Consider the following 16,019-nt stretch of genomic DNA (forward strand, 5'->3'; position numbering starts at 1 on the left):
ATGGGAGTGGGGGTGAGGGGTCAGCCACCTGCACTCTGCTTGGTGAGGATGTCGGTGAACATCGGGCCCTGGGTGTTCGGCTGCAGGTGGTCTGAACGCCCCACCCCCCACCCCCCACCCAGCAACCACAGGACTGGCGCCCTTAGCCTGAAGTGTTGGTTCCTCCTCTGTTTCTGTCACACGCCAACCCGTACATGGTCTTCCTCCTTTCTGCAGATTTGCCCGACAGCCCCGAAGCCGATCATAGGACTTTCTCATCAGAAAGACTAAGATGCCTGTTGCGGGGGTGGCTCAGGGGGCGCCTCACCAAAAAACCGGCCGTCTCCTTCCTCTACCTGTAAGTTCATGCCAAGGCGCAAGGGACAAGGGACAAGAGGAACGTGCTTAAGGAGGACCAGAGATGGGGGCTCGGGGGTGGGGGCGGGGGCAGGCAGGGAGAGGGGGGCTCCGGGGGTTGGAGCGGGAAGGGAGAGGGCGACACCGGGGACGGGGCCAAGGCGGGCAGGGAGAGGGGGCTCCGGGGGTCGGGGTCGCGGCGTGCAGGGAGAGAGCGAGGTCAGGCCGTGACCGCCCCCGCGGCACCCGGGCCAGCCCGCGGCGCGCTTTCCTGGCACCGCAGCAGGAGCCGGTGGCTGAGCACAGGTGAGGCCCCGCGCGCAGGTGTGTCCGAGAGCCCAGCCCCGCCCCCGCAGCCCCGCCCCCGCAGCCGCGGAGCCCCGCCCCCGGAGTTCCGTCCCCGCCCCCGCAGCCGCGGAGCCCCGCCCCCGCAGCCCCGCCCCCGCAGCCGCCTCGGCCTGGCTCCCGGCGCTCGCAGCCAGTCCGCGGGCGGAGCCGCCAGGATGTGGGTCGTGTTGCCGCTGCTGTGCGCGGCCGCGGGGCTCCTGGGACCCCCGGCCTGCGGCGCCACCGACGTCTACGCGAGCTCCTTAGGTACGGGGAGGGGGCGCCGCGGGAAAAGGGCCTAGCCGGGCGGCTCGGTCCTTGGAGGATTGCGGGGTGGGGGTCACCCGGCTGCGCGCAGCGGGGCAGGGCCTTTCCGCGGCCCCAGGACAGGGGCCTCCGCGCGTGGGGACCCGGGAGGGTGAGCCGCCTTACAGGAGGGGTCGGGAGGAGGGGGAGGTGTCCGTCGGCGTCTTGCATGACCGGAGGAAGGGGGGGCGGGATGGGGGGAGGTGAGGGGGGCCGGGGTCCCACCGGCGCAGGCGGCTGCAGGGCCTGGAATGCCAGAGAAGCCCGCAGCCCCCGCTGCGTCCTCGGGCAGCCTGGGGACATAGAGGGCTTTGATGCCCCCTGCCAGGGTGAGCAGGGGCTTTCCAGCCTTTCGGGCAGGTCCCTGGGGATCCCCATGGGCGCCGCCAGAGTTTTTCTGTGAAATGGGTTGTCTGGCCTGTTGCAGGAGCCACATCTGTTCTGAGGGCGTTTTCCCAAGTGCCCCTGGGTGAGTTCAGACACCAGGAGTCCCCTGCGAGCCACCTGCACCCTGTCCGGTCCAGGTGTCCCTGCACCCCTTCCCCTGCTGGGGTCTAGGCACCCCCCCCCCAGCGTGGAAGCTCTGCCCTGTGGGTCTTCCTCCTTCCCAGCTGCTGCCCACCTTCGGCCCCCACCCGCAGGCTCTGAGCTCATAAGACCACCACCCTACTCACCCTGGGCACCAACGAGGCTTGTCAGAGAACAGCCTGCGGACAGGACGAAGGTCACTGAGGTTCAGAATCCCCTTCCCCCCACTCATTGGTACAAGAAAGGTGCCCAGTCTTGCAGACTCCTGGGGGGCAGGAGGCAGGCAGCTCCAGGCCGGGCCCAACCTAAGGTAAACCCAGTGCCCCAGCTTCACCCCGGGTGTGTCGGCACCAAAGGTATCCTGACTCCAGAGCAGGGCTCCGGGGAACCTTCTCTGGCTGGGCCATGGTCAGCATTGTCTGCTTTCTGGGCCACGCGGGGTGTGTAGCAGCTCCCCACCTGCGCATTGAGAGCAGCCACAGAGAGTGCAAACCAGGGAGCGAGGCCGTTTCCGCTAACCCTGTGTTTGTGGACCCTGATATTTCAAGGCAGGTTGTTCTCTGGTCTCACCAAATGTTCTGTTTTCCTCCATCTTTTGAAAGTATAAAGAAAACCATTTTTCGGCTTGCCATTGTTTGCCGACCCCGTTCTCCACGCTGCCCACACAGTCCCCCAGACCAGGCATCCACAAATATCCTCCTTCCAGAAGTTCCCGTGGATCTGAAGTGGGTCTGTCTGAGGCCGGGGGCCCTGGGCCACCAGCAGATCCTTCTGGCCCAGTTCAGGAGCATCTCGGCTCTTTCTTCCACTGACCTCCTGTGAATGAGAAATAGTCCGGGCTTGTCATCTGCTTGTGGCTTTTGAAATATCCCAGAGGTGAAGGCTGGCCGGTTGCCTGAAATCCCGCTGGGTTGAGGTCTGTCCTCCTCTGCAGCCATCGGCTGCGGCAGGGCCCGGTAACCGGGATTAGGGACCCTACGATCTCCAGAGGATCGTACTCTGGGTAGGGCCTTTCTTTCCCAGGGTGAACGGATGCAGCTTGGTTCCCAGGATGGATGTGTGACCCGCAAAGGGAAATCAGAGTGCTGAGTGCATGAACTCCAGCCTGGGGAGCAGGGGTGGCCCCGGGGAAACACAGAGACTCCAAGTGACTGTGGACACAGAGAGGGGATTCGTGTCCAGCCCCTTCACAAACATCCTCTGCTAAACCTGCTCTGTGCCTCTCTTTCCTCCTAAATCTGAGTGCGTGGTTCTAAGCACGTCAGAGGCAGCAAGAAAGACAGACGGTGATAGTCTTCGAAACTGTGGTCGGTTCTTCAAGGAAACTGAAAATGAGAGAGAGGACCTCCCCGAGGGATCAGCTGATGGGGTTTCAGGGTGTCATGTGCTCGAGGCGTAGGAATTGAGAAAACTTGCTCTAAAAATCACCTCCCGTTCCCGGAAGCAAGAAGTAATTTGTCCTTTGACCTGCAAAAAACAAAGACTGGGGTGCCTGGTGGCTCCGTGAAGCGTCTGCCTTCAGCTCAGGTCATGATGCCGGGGTCCTGGGACTGGGCTTCCTGCTCAGCGGGGAGCCTGCTTCTCCCGCTGACCCTCCCCTCCCCCTCATTCATGCGCGCACGCTCGCGTGTGCTCTCTCTCTCTCAAATAAATCTTAAAAAAAAAAAAAAAAAGACAAAGACCAGAATTAATTCTGACGCATTAAAAAAATAGGAAATATTCACCATGAATCTGTACATCTGTGAAGGTTTAGTCATAAAGTCACGTTGGCCTTATTAAAAGATGCACTGTTTTCTTCTTTTAAAGATTTATTTCTTTATTTTAGAAAGAGAGTATGGGGGGGACGGGGGAGGGCCAGAGGCAAAGGGAGAGAGAAACTCCCAAGCAGACTCCACACTGAGCATGAGGCTGACCTCGACTCCATGACCCTGACATCGGGACCTGAGCCAGAACGGAGTCAGACGCTCAGCCGACAGAGCCCCCCAGGCCCCAGGGATGCGTTCCTGATACAAGTTTCCTTTTTACGTTTGACCATTACTTTTCATAACGTGGAATATACTGAAATACTTTAATCAGCCGGGGTGTTCACGACGGTTACTCAATTCAGGACGAATTCATACAATGTTCAGAGATGCGTGACTCGCAGGAAGTAAGAATAATTTCAGTGTCTGCTTTTTGCCCCTGTGTTTGTGTGAAAGGGAAGCCGGGCCCAGGTGTGAACGCGCGCTCCCTGATGTCCGTGTTCCTGACGGTGGGTGTCGGAGCAGGGGCCCGGGCTCCCCCGGCTGGCTTTAAGAGGAGGATGTGGCCGTCTTATTTTAAAGTGACAGTGTTTAGGGGGTGTGTGCCGGGCTCAGTCAGTACAGCACACGACTCTTAATCTTAGGATCGTGAGTTCAAGCCCCATGGTGGGTGTGGAACCTACTTAAAAATTTTTTTTTAATTTTTAATTAAAATGACAGTGTTTCCGTAAGCTGGAGTACATTCTTTGTGGCCGTTGAAATTGAGCATGAAGTTTTAGATAAGTCAGACCTACACAAGGGCAGGTAACCAGGGGCCCTTCCATAAGCGGCCGGCCAGCCCACTGTGCAACCCGTCTCTCTGCTGGGACAGAGGGTCGCGACAGCGGACACCGGGAAGTCCAAGTACTTGTTATCTGTCCCTTGAAGAAGAAATATGCGGACCCTCAGGGGTTAGGTGTTTAAACTGACTCTGTACTGAAATAGATCATACAGAAAACTACACGGTTGTTGAACACACACTTCAGTGAATTTGAACTGTCCGGGCGCCGTCGCGTGAGCAGCAGTAGACGAGGATGCGGGGCGTTGGGGGCCCCCCCGGCCTGCTGTCCGTAGTCATCTTCGCTCCTGCCGCCCCCGCGGGACGGCCGGGCCCCCCTGCGTTCTACACCAGATGACGCCGTTTTCAGTACCTTCCGCGTCGCCCCGTTTCCTGAAATGCAAATCGGCTCCAAGGTGCCTGCTTGGCGGAAGGTCCCATTTCGTGGCCAGGCACCCCGGCCTCATTTCGTTCTTCTTTTCTCTTTTTTTTCACAGAGAAAGTTCACTTTAAGTCATGGATGGCGCAGGTCAGTGCTCCGCTTCCTCCTGATGGTTTTCATGCCCCGTTGCACACTGTCGGACCCGACGGGGCCGGATTGGAGGTGGGGGGAAGGCTTTTTTCCCACCGCACGGCCCTAGGGCTTTGGGGACCGGGACTTGGCCCGAGCGGGCAGGGTCCGGTTAGGTCGGCGCCCTCCGGACCGTTGTCCCTGGTGATGAAGCCGGCCAGCAGCCTTCCCGGCCTGGGATCCGCGTCCATACTTTGTATTCAGGGACACCGCATGCTGGCGCGGAATTAGCTGGAGGACACGGGTGCATGTGCTTTCGCAAAAGGGGGTTTCGCCGGAGAGCGGAGCCGCGCCCCGACGTGGCCTGCACTTGGCATATGTCTCTCCACCAGGGGCTGTGGGACCGCCGGGCGACCACGGGCACCTGCGTGCATGGTGTCGTGGTGCCGGCTGCCCGCGGGTCCCCGGAGGCAGGCGTGGGCTTTGTAACCGCCTGACTTCCGCAGCCGAGACCCGCCACCGTGTCCTGCGTCCTGACGCGGCTTGGGCTCCAGAACCGGGCCGGAAGGAGCGCCTCCGTCCCTCCTCTTAGAGAACGCACTGTCTCCCGGTGAGCTGGACCTCGCTTCCGCGACTTACCACTGCTGTGTTCTGTTTTAGCACCAAAAGAAATACAGCTCAGAGGAGTACCAGCACAGGCTACAGACCTTTGTCGGCAACTGGAGGAGGATAAGGGCCCACAACGCTGGGAACCACACGTTTAAAAGTACCGTGGGCTTGCCCTTCCTCCGGGCTCCTCGTGGCCGCGTCTCAGAGCTGGAAGGACACCAGCCGTGACTGCGGGCGCGCCAGGGACTTAGGGTGGAGGGACGGTCAGAGCCCCGGCCGGAGGCTGGCCCGAGCTGACCTTGGCTCTGGCCCCGCTGCTCTCCTCTGAGGCTCAGTGTAGCTGGTAGGGCTCTGGGCGGTGGCGGAGTTCACAGGACACCCTGGACCAGCCCCGCCGCGTGTACTTCTGAAGCCCAGAGAGCACTGGCCTTGGCACGCTCGTTAAATTCCGTGTAAGACCTGTGAGGGGGCCGGGGCCGCAGCTGGAAGTAGGACACAGGTCGGCCTGGGCGTTCTTGGTTTTCCCTGTTTCTTCAGGACGGCCTCACTGAGCGCCTCTTTTCCTCTTCCGGTTTTTTTGTTTTTCCTTCTCTTTTTCAGTGGGGCTGAACCAGTTTTCAGACCTGAGCTTTGCGGAAATAGAAAGCAAGTACCTTTGGTCGGAGCCTCAGGTGGGTGTCATTCCCTGCGAGCAGATCTGGCTCTTTCCACTCGGACCTTTGGGACAAGTTCAGAGTCCGCCCGGCTTCCAGCCAGACGGCGTCCCGCCCGGCTTCAGGGGGGCCCGGGTTCTTGGGGGGCCAGAGGCGGCTCCCCGCGGTTCCTCAGTCCACGGCCCTGGCCTCAGCCACGGGTGCCCCAAACTTAGGGTGGCGGAAGAAAATACAGATGCACAATTAAAACAATTTCCGAAACAGAAGTGAATTTCAGGTGAACGACAGGTAGCCTTTTAGGGCAAATCCACCGTAAATACCGTGCGGGAGTAGTCCTGCTACAGTCACTCGCTGTTTGTGTGAGGTTAAAATCAAGCGGGTGAATGTTTTCTGACTCGTCAAATCTGGCTCCCGGCCCTCAGCCCCAAGTGGGGCTCCCAGAGCATCTGACCCGGCAGGTGGGGGCTCAGTGGTTCTTAGAGCCACGGGCTCTCCGATGCTCTCGTGATGGCTCCGTTTTAGTTGCACACTTTTCTGTCAAAACAGTTTTCGTTCCCCTGAAATTGTATTTGGTCCTTCCAGAACTGCTCCGCCACCAGAGGTAACTACCTTCGGGGGAGGGGTCCCTACCCGCCCTCCGTGGACTGGAGGAAGAAAGGAAAGTTCGTGTCGCCAGTGAAAAATCAGGTGAGGGCAGCCACCCTGGTCCTTCCCCGTAAAATAGCCACGTTCGCAGACCACACAGCGGGAGGCGAAGACCCCCGACTGCCTTCCCTCGTCATCCCTCCGCCTGCTGCTGCCTCGGCAAGGTGGGAGGTTTTAGCCCCATGCTCTGGGGGAAGAGACACCCCCCTTATTGGACTACAGCTCACCTGCACCCCCGTGCTCGCCATTCCCTCTGGCCCCCGGTCTCAGCGTCACCCGAAACGTCCTCCTCCCTGTGCCCGTCAGAGGTGAGGCCCCAGGCCCCTCCCAGTGGCTTCCCTCTGGAAGGAGACGCCCGCCGTTGAGATGCGCTATGGCCGCAGGGAGCAGCGTGTGTCCCATGTTCTGCACCCACAGACTGCAGACCAAGCGGCTGGCTCTGTTCTCGGTCTCAGCGCCCCCAGCTGCCCCCTGCCCACTGTGTCCCTCCCCTAGAAGGCAGAGGGCAGCGGCCTTCTCCAGAACACCGCCATCCTCTCAGCCCCAGAAAATGCGAGGTGAAGGTTAACCCTCCTGGAAACACTGGACTTCCCACTGAAAGTCTCCCCGAGAAGTATGTTCTCCTTGACCTTCAAGCCGGGGCACAGTGTCCTATCCTCCCAGGCTCGGGGTTTCCTCGAGCCCGCGAGAGAGCTGGACGCTTACACCAGCACCGGAGCCACAGTGAATGACCCCTCCCAGCATCTGGGGCAGGACAGAGCCGCCCTCTCCCACATTACCCAGCCATAGTTTTTAGACCATTTAAGAATCTCAGGACAGTTTTTTGGGGTTTTTTGTTTAAGATTTTATTTATTTGGGAGAGAGGGAGAATCCCAAGCAGACTCCTGCTGAGTGGGGAGCCTGACCGGGGCTCCATCTCACAACCCTGAGATCATGACCTGAGCTGAAATCAGGAGTCAGCCACGTAACTGACCAAGCCCCCCGGCGCCCCAGGGATCCCGCAACACTTTAAAGCAGTGGTTTTCAGTGAGGAAGCCTGAGCCTGCTCACTGCTTGGCAGGGAGGCAGGGATGTCCGTCAGGAATGTTCCCAGGGGCCACCCGGGGGCAGGGGCTGGACAGAGGCCCGTGGGGCATCTTGCCGTGGCCACCATGCAGGTGCACACAGGGCATCGGGATCCCATGTCAGCCTGGCAGGCCCTCGGGGACTTCTCATGTCACGGGAGCAAAGGAGGGTGAGGGGTGGCCCAGCGTCCAGCAGACAGGACACAGGGGACTCCGGCAGGGGGCTCTGCTCCCAGTCCAGTGCCAGGCACTCGGCCTGCTCTGCGTCCTTCGGCCGGGCCGGGCCCACGGCTTGACCGCTCCGAGACCCTGGCACAGGCTTGTCCCCGTGCTGACAAAGAGGCCAGGAGGGAGGCCAGCAGGCTGAGAACACTAACCTCCTGAGGCAGGGAAGGGCTGTGGTGTCGGGATTCGGGAGGCAGAACGGAGCGGGGAGAAGAGACGATGAGTGGGCAGGACCGCATCTGGGCCTCCAATGGCTCTGGGAGGCAGGCACGTGGCCCCGTTTTCCAGATGATGGAGCAGAGGGTGGGAGGCGGGAGGGGACCCCCTGGCTTGCACAGCTGGCACGCGGCAGAGCAGTGACCGGAGCCGGGCAGGTGGGCTCTGGCGCCCCACCCTCACGTCCAGAGCCTGGCCCTGGACGGTGGCAGGAGGAGGGTGGGCCCGGCCAAGGCAGGTGTCGGGCTTGAGGAGGTGCAGGTGGGATGAGGTTGGTGCAGGGGCAGTGGCAGAGACAGCTCTGGGAACAGGACTCGATGAGTGAGTCCTTCCGAGCAACCTTGGGGAGAAGAGGAGCCAACATAACGTTCAGACCCAGAAGGAAAGCCGGCAGCCCCCAGGACGGGCGCTGGGCTTGGTCCGCGCGGGGCCAGGACGGGGTGGGCGCTGGTGAAGCAGGTCACCTCAGCCATCACACGGAGGGCCCTGGCCGCACAGGCCCACGTGTGGACGGGAGCCTGGGGCTCTCCCAGGCCTGCGTCCTGGTGTCCCCACGACCAACCCAGCCCTGACCCTGGCCTCTCTAGGGCGCCTGTGGCAGCTGCTGGACGTTCTCCACCACGGGGGCCCTGGAGTCCGCCATCGCCATCCAGACTGGGAAGCTGCTGTCTCTGGTAAGCAGTCTGGCACTGGGGTCACCTGCCGCGCTCGCTGCTCTGCCCCCATGCCTGACAGGGCCAGGTGGGCCCTCGGGCTCCTTCAGGGCTTCAGGCAGGGAGGCCGTTTCAGCAGACATCAGGCGCCCCTGCCTCGTGGCTGCTCGGCCTGTGAACAGAGCGCACGCTTTCCTGCAAACAGACGAGGCCGTTGAGGGGGCAGCCCAGGGCTCACTTCTGAGGGGTCAAGCAGGTCCATGTTGGGCCCCTGGGGCCTTGAGAGAGCAGAGCCCAGCAGTCAGGCCTCTAGGAGCTGTGCCCTGCCCCCGCTGCCCTGTGAGAGGGGCTGGGGCTTTGTGTCCAGCTGCTGACCCCAGAGCAAGGGAAGGTGGTGGGCGAGGGCTGTGAGGGGAGGCAGAGCAGGGTCTTCCGCTGGGCCTGTCTGCTGCCACCCCCGCCCCGGCCTCCCTGGGCACAAGAGCCTCCCCCCATGCCCCACAACTGGCAGCACTCGACACGGAGGCCGGCTGAGCCCTCACCGCCACTGAGCCCCTCCCGCCACACCATGGCCGCGGAGTCGTCCTCGGGGCCCTGACCTCTGGCATCTTGACACGGTGCCGTCAGGGCCGGGCGCGTGCCTGCAGGGACGGCTCAGCGCCCAGTGCCCGAGCCCCCGCTCATGGCCCCCGTGCGCCCCGCAGGCGGAGCAGCAGCTGGTGGACTGTGCCCAGGACTTCAACAATCACGGTTGCCAAGGGTGCGTCCCGACTGGGGGTGGCCAGAGCCCCATTCCTGCCCACGGATCGGCCCCGTCCCATCCAGCCACAGACCCACCCCATCGCGGCCCCGCCCTGCTGCCCCAAAGTGGTCCCCTCACCTGCCTGGGGTCCCATAGCCAGAATGGGGCCGAGCTGTGGTCCCCAACTCCACCCTCCCCCCACCGGTGTCCCCCCCTCACCCCCGTGCAGGCGGCCTTGTCCACCCCCAGGGCCCGCGGCCAGATCCACACACAGGTGTCTGGCTGGCCTTCCCGCTCGTGCGGAGCTCTAAGCTAGCCCGGCCCGGGCTGTGAGGGACCTTTCTGTCGGGGTGGTGATGTGTTCGTGCCTGAAGGCCTGTCTTCACTGCACATGCTTTCCTGGCCCGTTCCTAAAACGGTCGCGGGGATTTCCCTGCTCGCGTGGCTGGAGTCTGGGGCTGTATCCTGGCCCACGCACACACCCAGCCCACCCCTCCCGGACTCAGCCCCTCAGCCCCCGTGGCCCAGTCCGGGGAAGGGGCGCCCTGGCTCCATGAGCACCTGCTGCGTAGCTGGGCCCTGGGGATGCGGCAGCCAGCTGAGCGCAAGGACCGGACATGCTGGCTGGCCACAGAGACCGGAAACCGTGCGCCCTGGGTCACGGTGCTGGGTGCTGGGAGCCGGCGCAGGAGTCCGGGGTGCCAGGAGCTGTGGCCGGACAGCCATGCGCGGATTCTGGCTTCCACTGAGTGGCCCTGGGCAAGTCGTTCAGCCTTTTTGAGCCCCAAGAAATGACGGCACCGGCCCCGCAGGGTGGACGTGAGGGGTCGGCAGTCATGTCTGTCGAGCGCCTGCTGGTCGGGGCCCAGTGGGGGCTCAGTGGTGGTGAATCCCCGTTGCTGGGCGGGTCCATGCAGCCACCCAGAAACTGCAGTGTCTCTCGCAGGTCTGTGGGGTGCGGCCCAGTCGAGGCCTCCCGCCCCTGCAGCCGCCACGACTGGGGCCAACAGGGGGCATGTCTGTGCTTCCTGCAGGGGTCTCCCCAGCCAGGCCTTCGAGTACATCCGCTACAACAAGGGCATCATGGGGGAAGACAGCTACCCCTACAAGGGCCAGGTAATCCCGGACAGCTGCGGCGTCACGGCCTTGGCCTGCGGGGCTGCCCAGCCCCGTCTTGCTCGTCCCCGTGAGCTGCAGCACGGCCCCTCCCACCAGAACCATCCCCTCCTTCGCTCTTCGCCTCCTTGGCTCGCTGGAGCACAACCCCTCACCAGCCCTGCGGCCTCCCGTCCACCTGTGGCTCCCGTTCTCCCAGGTGCCCTCCTGCCAGGTGCACCGAGGGACCAGCGTCCACTGCCCTCCCCATCCATCAGCACTGCCCGTGCGGTCACTCTCACGCTGACCATGCCTTCCAGCACCTGCACCCTCTCTGTCCCAGGCCTGTTGTCGCCTCACCCCGGCCTGTCCACGACCCTGTCTCTCCCCCCAAATCCATGGTTCCACCAGCATTTCCCCTTGCTAATGAGCCCCACCAGCCCCCACAGAACCTGCTGGCCACAGTCTGGGGTGGTCCAGACCCTCCCTTGAGTTCTGCCCGTCAGCCATCAGAGACCCCACACCTGCTCCTTTGGCCCGTCCGTGACCCTGCCTCCTTCATCCCGCTCTCCCGGGGCCGCCACTTGGTCTCCCGGACCTTGCTCTGACCACTCACCTGCCTTGTGCAGCCCCCCCATAAATCCTGGGTTCCAGCCCAGCTGCTGGCTCACTCACAGACACCAGGTCATGCCTCTCTCCATCCCCACCTTCTCTCCTGTCTCGGGAGCACATCCTCTTGCCCCTGTGTACCTGCTCTGCACCTGCCTTGTGTCTGCGCACATCTGCACCCCGAGACTAGTGCTCCCTTCCCCCACCAGGCAGGCTCCCACCCACCTACGGTTCTCACCAGGTCCCCCAGGCTCCGCGAGCCCCCCTCCACAGGAGCCAGAGCCAGGCCATGTCATCCCTGTGAGCGCTTGAGAACAAGGATGACTCTGACTCCCTTTCGAGTGACCCCATCTCCTGGCCCCGCACTCAGCACTTTGGCTCCGCCGACATCACCAGACGGCACGGGGTAGGCCCGAGGTCTCAGCCCGGGGCCAAGCCTCCCTGACTTGTGCTCCCCGAACAGGACAGTGACTGCAAGTTCCAGCCCAGCAAGGCTATCGCTTTCGTGAAGGATGTGGCCAACATCACCATCGTGAGTAACGCGCCTTCCCTGTGATGGGTCATGTGCTCCCACGAGGAGCCCGGCGTCCACTGCTGTCGGATGGCCAGTAGGCGCGGCAGGGCGGCCTGTCCCAGCGGCAGGGCACGGGACTGGAAGGTCTTGGACGACTGTGGCGTCCCGAGGCAGCAGGTGGGAGGACAGAGTGCAGGGCGAGCACCCGGCCCTCGGGCTCAGACCTGAGCCTGGGCAGGGCTCCGGTCAGGTCCCTTTTTTCCCTTGTGAAATGCAAGCAGCAGGGCCCGCCCCGTGGGGAAGGGTGTGAACACCTGTGTGATGTCAGCGTGTGTGGAAGGGACTGGATGCAAACTCATCGCGTGTGAATGCACACAGTTACGCTGCTAACGAACAGCCCCAAGTGTGGCGTTCACAGCTCCCGCATGACGGGGTGGTCAGCAAGCGCGGCTGCACTCCACGAGGCTGGCTTCCGTCTAGGACGCCGCCAGGGGGACAGATTGGTCGATTTTGCTGACTCTGTGGGGGCAGGGATGTTGGGGGCAGGGCGGGGGGACCACAGGGGGCTCTGTGGGGGCAGGGGTGTCTCTGGGAAGAGAGGGCCTGCAGACCGGCACGGCAGGGGGAGGTCACGGGGGAGCCAGGTTTCGGAGGAGGGTCCCGTAGCCACATAAGGAACCCAGAGGAGCCTGTCCACTCCACACCGCCCCGCACCTGCTGTGAGGAGGGGGTGGCTGCCCGGTGGACACAGCCCTCTCTCCCTTCCTTCTGGGCGCCCATCCCTGCCTCAGGGCAAAGGGCCGTTCTTGGGGGCGGGGGCAGCGGTGGCGGGGACAGTGGTGACGGGGCTGTGTCCACAGAATGATGAGGAGGCCATGGTGGAGGCCGTGGCCCTATACAACCCCGTGAGCTTCGCCTTCGAGGTCACCAGTGACTTTATGATGTACAGGAAAGGCGTCTACTCCAGGTGAGCCGGGGTCCCTACGGCGACCCTGGGCTGGGCAGGGCTAGCCCCCCACACTGCTCATGTTGACCCCACAGCCGCCTGGCCAGGCGAGGAGGGCGGGAGGACCCAGCCTGCAGGGCCGCAGCCACCTCCGTTGAGAGGAGCAGGTGGGAGGGCGGGAGGACCGAGGAGCCGCTCCCGCGGTCAGGGCTGGGGGCTTTCCAACCTCGGTTCTGGAATGGGCTTGCCGGGCACTCGCCTGTCCCGCATCATGAGTGCAGCCCCCGAGTCCCAGGCCTCTCCCGCGGAGGGTCCTCCCCGTCCCCGTGCTGCCTGAGACCCGCCACTCAGAAGTGTGCGCTCACCCATGTATCCTCGAGCCATCCCTGCCAGTCCGTCCTCCACGCCGAGCTCTCTGGCCATGCCGGCCTCTGCCTCGCCCGCGTCCCCTGCGCCCCAGGGTCCAGAGTCAGCTGGGTGGGGGACCCTGGCGATTGGGGCCTTCTTTCTCCGAGCCCATTTCCCAGGGAAACAGCCCCCACCCCCGATGGGCCGCTGCCGCCACACTGAGGGGCCCTCCCAGGGACCCCCATTCCTGCTGCGCTGACCCCCTCCTGGGGGCGCCTCAGCCCTCAGTCACTGCCCCACATGGGTGGCCTCCACCAGACTGCTCCCCACCAGACGCAGCTTCCCGAGGACAGGGTCTGGCACCTCAGGCTCCCCACCTTCCACGCCCCCAGGCCCCGCGCTGGGACTCAGCGCCTCAGAGCCTGGGGTGGGGAGACGGGGGACCTCTGGGGGAGGGGCCGAGCCATCCGGCTGCAGCCTCCTTCCTGTGTCTCCCACCTCTTCTCTTCCCCATTCCCAGCACTTCCTGTCATAAAACTCCAGATAAAGTAAACCACGCGGTCTTGGCTGTTGGGTACGGAGAGCAAAACGGGATACCCTACTGGATCGTGAAGAACTCTTGGGGTCCCCAGTGGGGGATGAATGGGTAAGCAGCTTCTGGGCCCCGCGCTCAGGGAGGGGCATCATCGCTCAGGTCTGGGGGCCTGGGGGTCTTCTCCCGCTTAGGGACATGGCGTCTGAGCCGGGGTTCAGCCGGGCCCCCCATGGAGCCCTGGGGGAGGAGCCCAAGGCTGAACCCCCACACCTGAGACACCGCCGTGCCCTTCTCCTGTCCTGGGCCCTACATCCCAACGATACCGTGTCGGGAACGGGGTCCGTTGTCCCAGAAGGGTCAGTGGGCGGGACTGTAGCGGCTCAGCCCGGAGCCAGCCCTGCGGCACGGAGCGGGCAGCTGGGAGGGCAGGTCAGCCGAGATCAGGCCACGTGTTTCCCGCGGACCCCGGGGCCAGGGGCTGGAACAGGGAACCCTGGTGCACACCCTCAAGGGGCGCCATCGCGTGGGGCTGAGAGGGAGCCCCGGTAAACTGTGGGGACCGTGGGAGTGCACACAGTATGGCAGCCAGAGGGAGGGGAGGGAAAGCTGTTCCGAGTGAGGCCATTGGTTTCCTGGCCCTCAGCCCTGAAGTCAGGTTGGGGGGCAGCGGAGCCCCGCAGAGAGGACAGCGGGAGGGAGCCCGGCCAGGCCCCAGCTTGCTCTGCCCGCCCAGGTACTTCCTCATCGAGCGCGGGAAGAACATGTGTGGCCTGGCAGCCTGCGCCTCCTACCCCCTCCCCCTGGTGTGAGCGGCGCGGGGGGGCCCACGTGGAAGTCCTGCCCTGAAAGAAGGCGGGGCCAGAGGCCGTGAGGAAATGAGGAAGAGGAGTCGCCCCGTCCCCCAGCAACAAGCCTCCCCGCGGCTTCGGAGGGAAGGCGGCCGCCAGCTGTGCCTTAAACATGCCTTTAACTCACTCAAACCCACGTGGCCGAGAATATACCTGACTTCCCACAGGGACCGCTTCTCCTGAGTGGAGAGCGCTCACGGCCATCGTTTCTGTGATCTTTATCCAATAAACACGTGGTGAACTCCTCCCCAGGCCAGGCCTGTGTGTGTGCTGGGCTCCCACGGGACTCGGGCCGGCCGGCCTGCAGGCCCCTGTCCCCTGGGAGGGCGGCATCCAGGGGCTGCCTGGCGGGAAGGATGGTGTGGGCGCAGGGGTCACTGTCCACCAAGAGACGCCCGGGAGGAGGGGCAGGCTGGTGCCGACAGCTTGGCCAGTTGCGCCCCGGGGGGTGGTGGGGGAGATGTGCCAGGCTCGACGGTCAGGATCCAGACCCAGGCATCAGCCTGGAAGCTCGGACTTGCCCGCGTGGCCTCCATCCCCACACACAGGCCCTCCGCCCAGGACTGCCCACCCTGTCCTCACCAACCCTCCCCTGAACATGCCCGACGCTCCTGCCAGCTCCCGCCACCCCTTCCCTTCTGGGAGCTCTGGGCGTCCATGCTGAAGGCGGCCCCGCGGCATCTGGGCTCCGGGAGCGGGGTCCACGGGCCGAGCTGGGGCTCTGCTTTGTCCTAAACGTCATGGTTCCCTACAGGGGAAGGCTCTCGTGTCACTCGGGCCTCCTGGACAACTAAAGGCTTAGCAACATTTGGAAAAGAAAAAAAAAAGTTTTTGTGATAAGGTTCACTTAGAAAATAACTGTATGGTTTTAATCTGTTAGAAATTCCAGTAACATTAGACACGGCGACACAAGACAAAGAGTGTGAAACACAGGCATGTTCCCTTGACACGTAGACTCCTAGACTTCGGTCAGCAGCACTGAAGGCAGACGTGTGACACAGGCCCGCGACCAGCGCGGGTGCTTGACACCGACCTGGACGGTCCGGCCGTGGCAGCATGGGGTAAACCCACCCGGCGTCTGTGGACGGTGTGACACCGTGGCTTAGAGACCCAAGAGTGTCTGGTGAAGTCCAGAAGGCGCTGGTGACCAGACACAGAAAACACAGAAAGTCAACAAAACCCAGAAAAAAACATGTCCCGCGACTGCAACAAAGCCAGTGGCCAAGAGTCCCCACCAGAAAACCAATACAAGTGTGCGTAGGAGAGAACGTCGGGGCTGTTCGAAGCGAAGGCAGGGCTTGAATCGGCGAGCGGACGCCGCATTCGCGCGTGGGAGGTCCGCACAGCGCCGCGGAGTCTCCTCTGGGGCTTTTCCAAACAAATGTCAGTGAAATAGTTTGACACTTTTCTATTTGTCTGAGAGAATGAGGCCAAGATGGTTAAGAAAACTTGATGAACGAGCGATGGGACGGGTGTCCGCACTGCACAGCGTCCCCAGCTAAGAACCGGCAGCTCCGTGTCCCCGAGCCACAGAATGAGAACTCAGGGTGTACGCAGGTGGGCGAACTGGCCTTTAGTACTCAGTGAAAGGGGCTAGGAAACTGGGGGACTATCTGGAACAGTGACCTGACTTAAATCATCATCCACTCTACTTTAAAATAAACTTTTAGGGGCGCCTGGGTGGCTCAGTGAGTTAAAGCCTCTGCCTTCGGCTCAGGTCATGATCTCAGGGCCCTGGGATCGAGTTCCG

General features: G+C 63.0%; 1 protein-coding gene across 1 annotated transcript; it reads left to right on the forward strand.

Moving 5' to 3' along the window:
* The first annotated feature begins 800 nt into the window (after positions 1-800).
* LOC111152563 (cathepsin H) lies at positions 801-14,520 on the forward strand. The gene is made up of 12 exons (XM_022511040.1): positions 801-930; positions 4,554-4,585; positions 5,228-5,333; positions 5,777-5,847; positions 6,412-6,516; positions 8,567-8,653; positions 9,337-9,392; positions 10,409-10,490; positions 11,542-11,610; positions 12,453-12,559; positions 13,407-13,532; positions 14,155-14,520. Exons 1-12 carry the CDS (start codon positions 840-842, stop codon positions 14,228-14,230), a joined length of 1,008 nt encoding a protein of 335 aa, XP_022366748.1. The 5' UTR covers positions 801-839; the 3' UTR covers positions 14,231-14,520.
* The last annotated feature ends 1,499 nt before the right edge of the window (positions 14,521-16,019 follow it).

This window comes from Enhydra lutris, unplaced genomic scaffold (assembly GCF_002288905.1).
Source record: "Enhydra lutris kenyoni isolate GAN:26980312 unplaced genomic scaffold, ASM228890v2 scaffoldscaffold29, whole genome shotgun sequence".
Taxonomy (NCBI): domain Eukaryota; kingdom Metazoa; phylum Chordata; class Mammalia; order Carnivora; family Mustelidae; genus Enhydra; species Enhydra lutris.

What these genes read in the sequence shown, in the direction of transcription:
- LOC111152563 (XM_022511040.1), top strand. Translation starts at nt 840, where the DNA reads ATGTGGGTCGTGTTGCCGCTGCTGTGCGCGGCCGCGGGGCTCCTGGGA. An exon ending in ACCTTTGGTCGGAGCCTCAG is followed by an intron (nt 5,848 to 6,411) that starts GTGGGTGTCATT and finishes TGGTCCTTCCAG; the next exon opens with AACTGCTCCGCCACCAGAGG. An exon ending in AACAATCACGGTTGCCAAGG is followed by an intron (nt 9,393 to 10,408) that starts GTGCGTCCCGAC and finishes TGCTTCCTGCAG; the next exon opens with GGGTCTCCCCAGCCAGGCCT.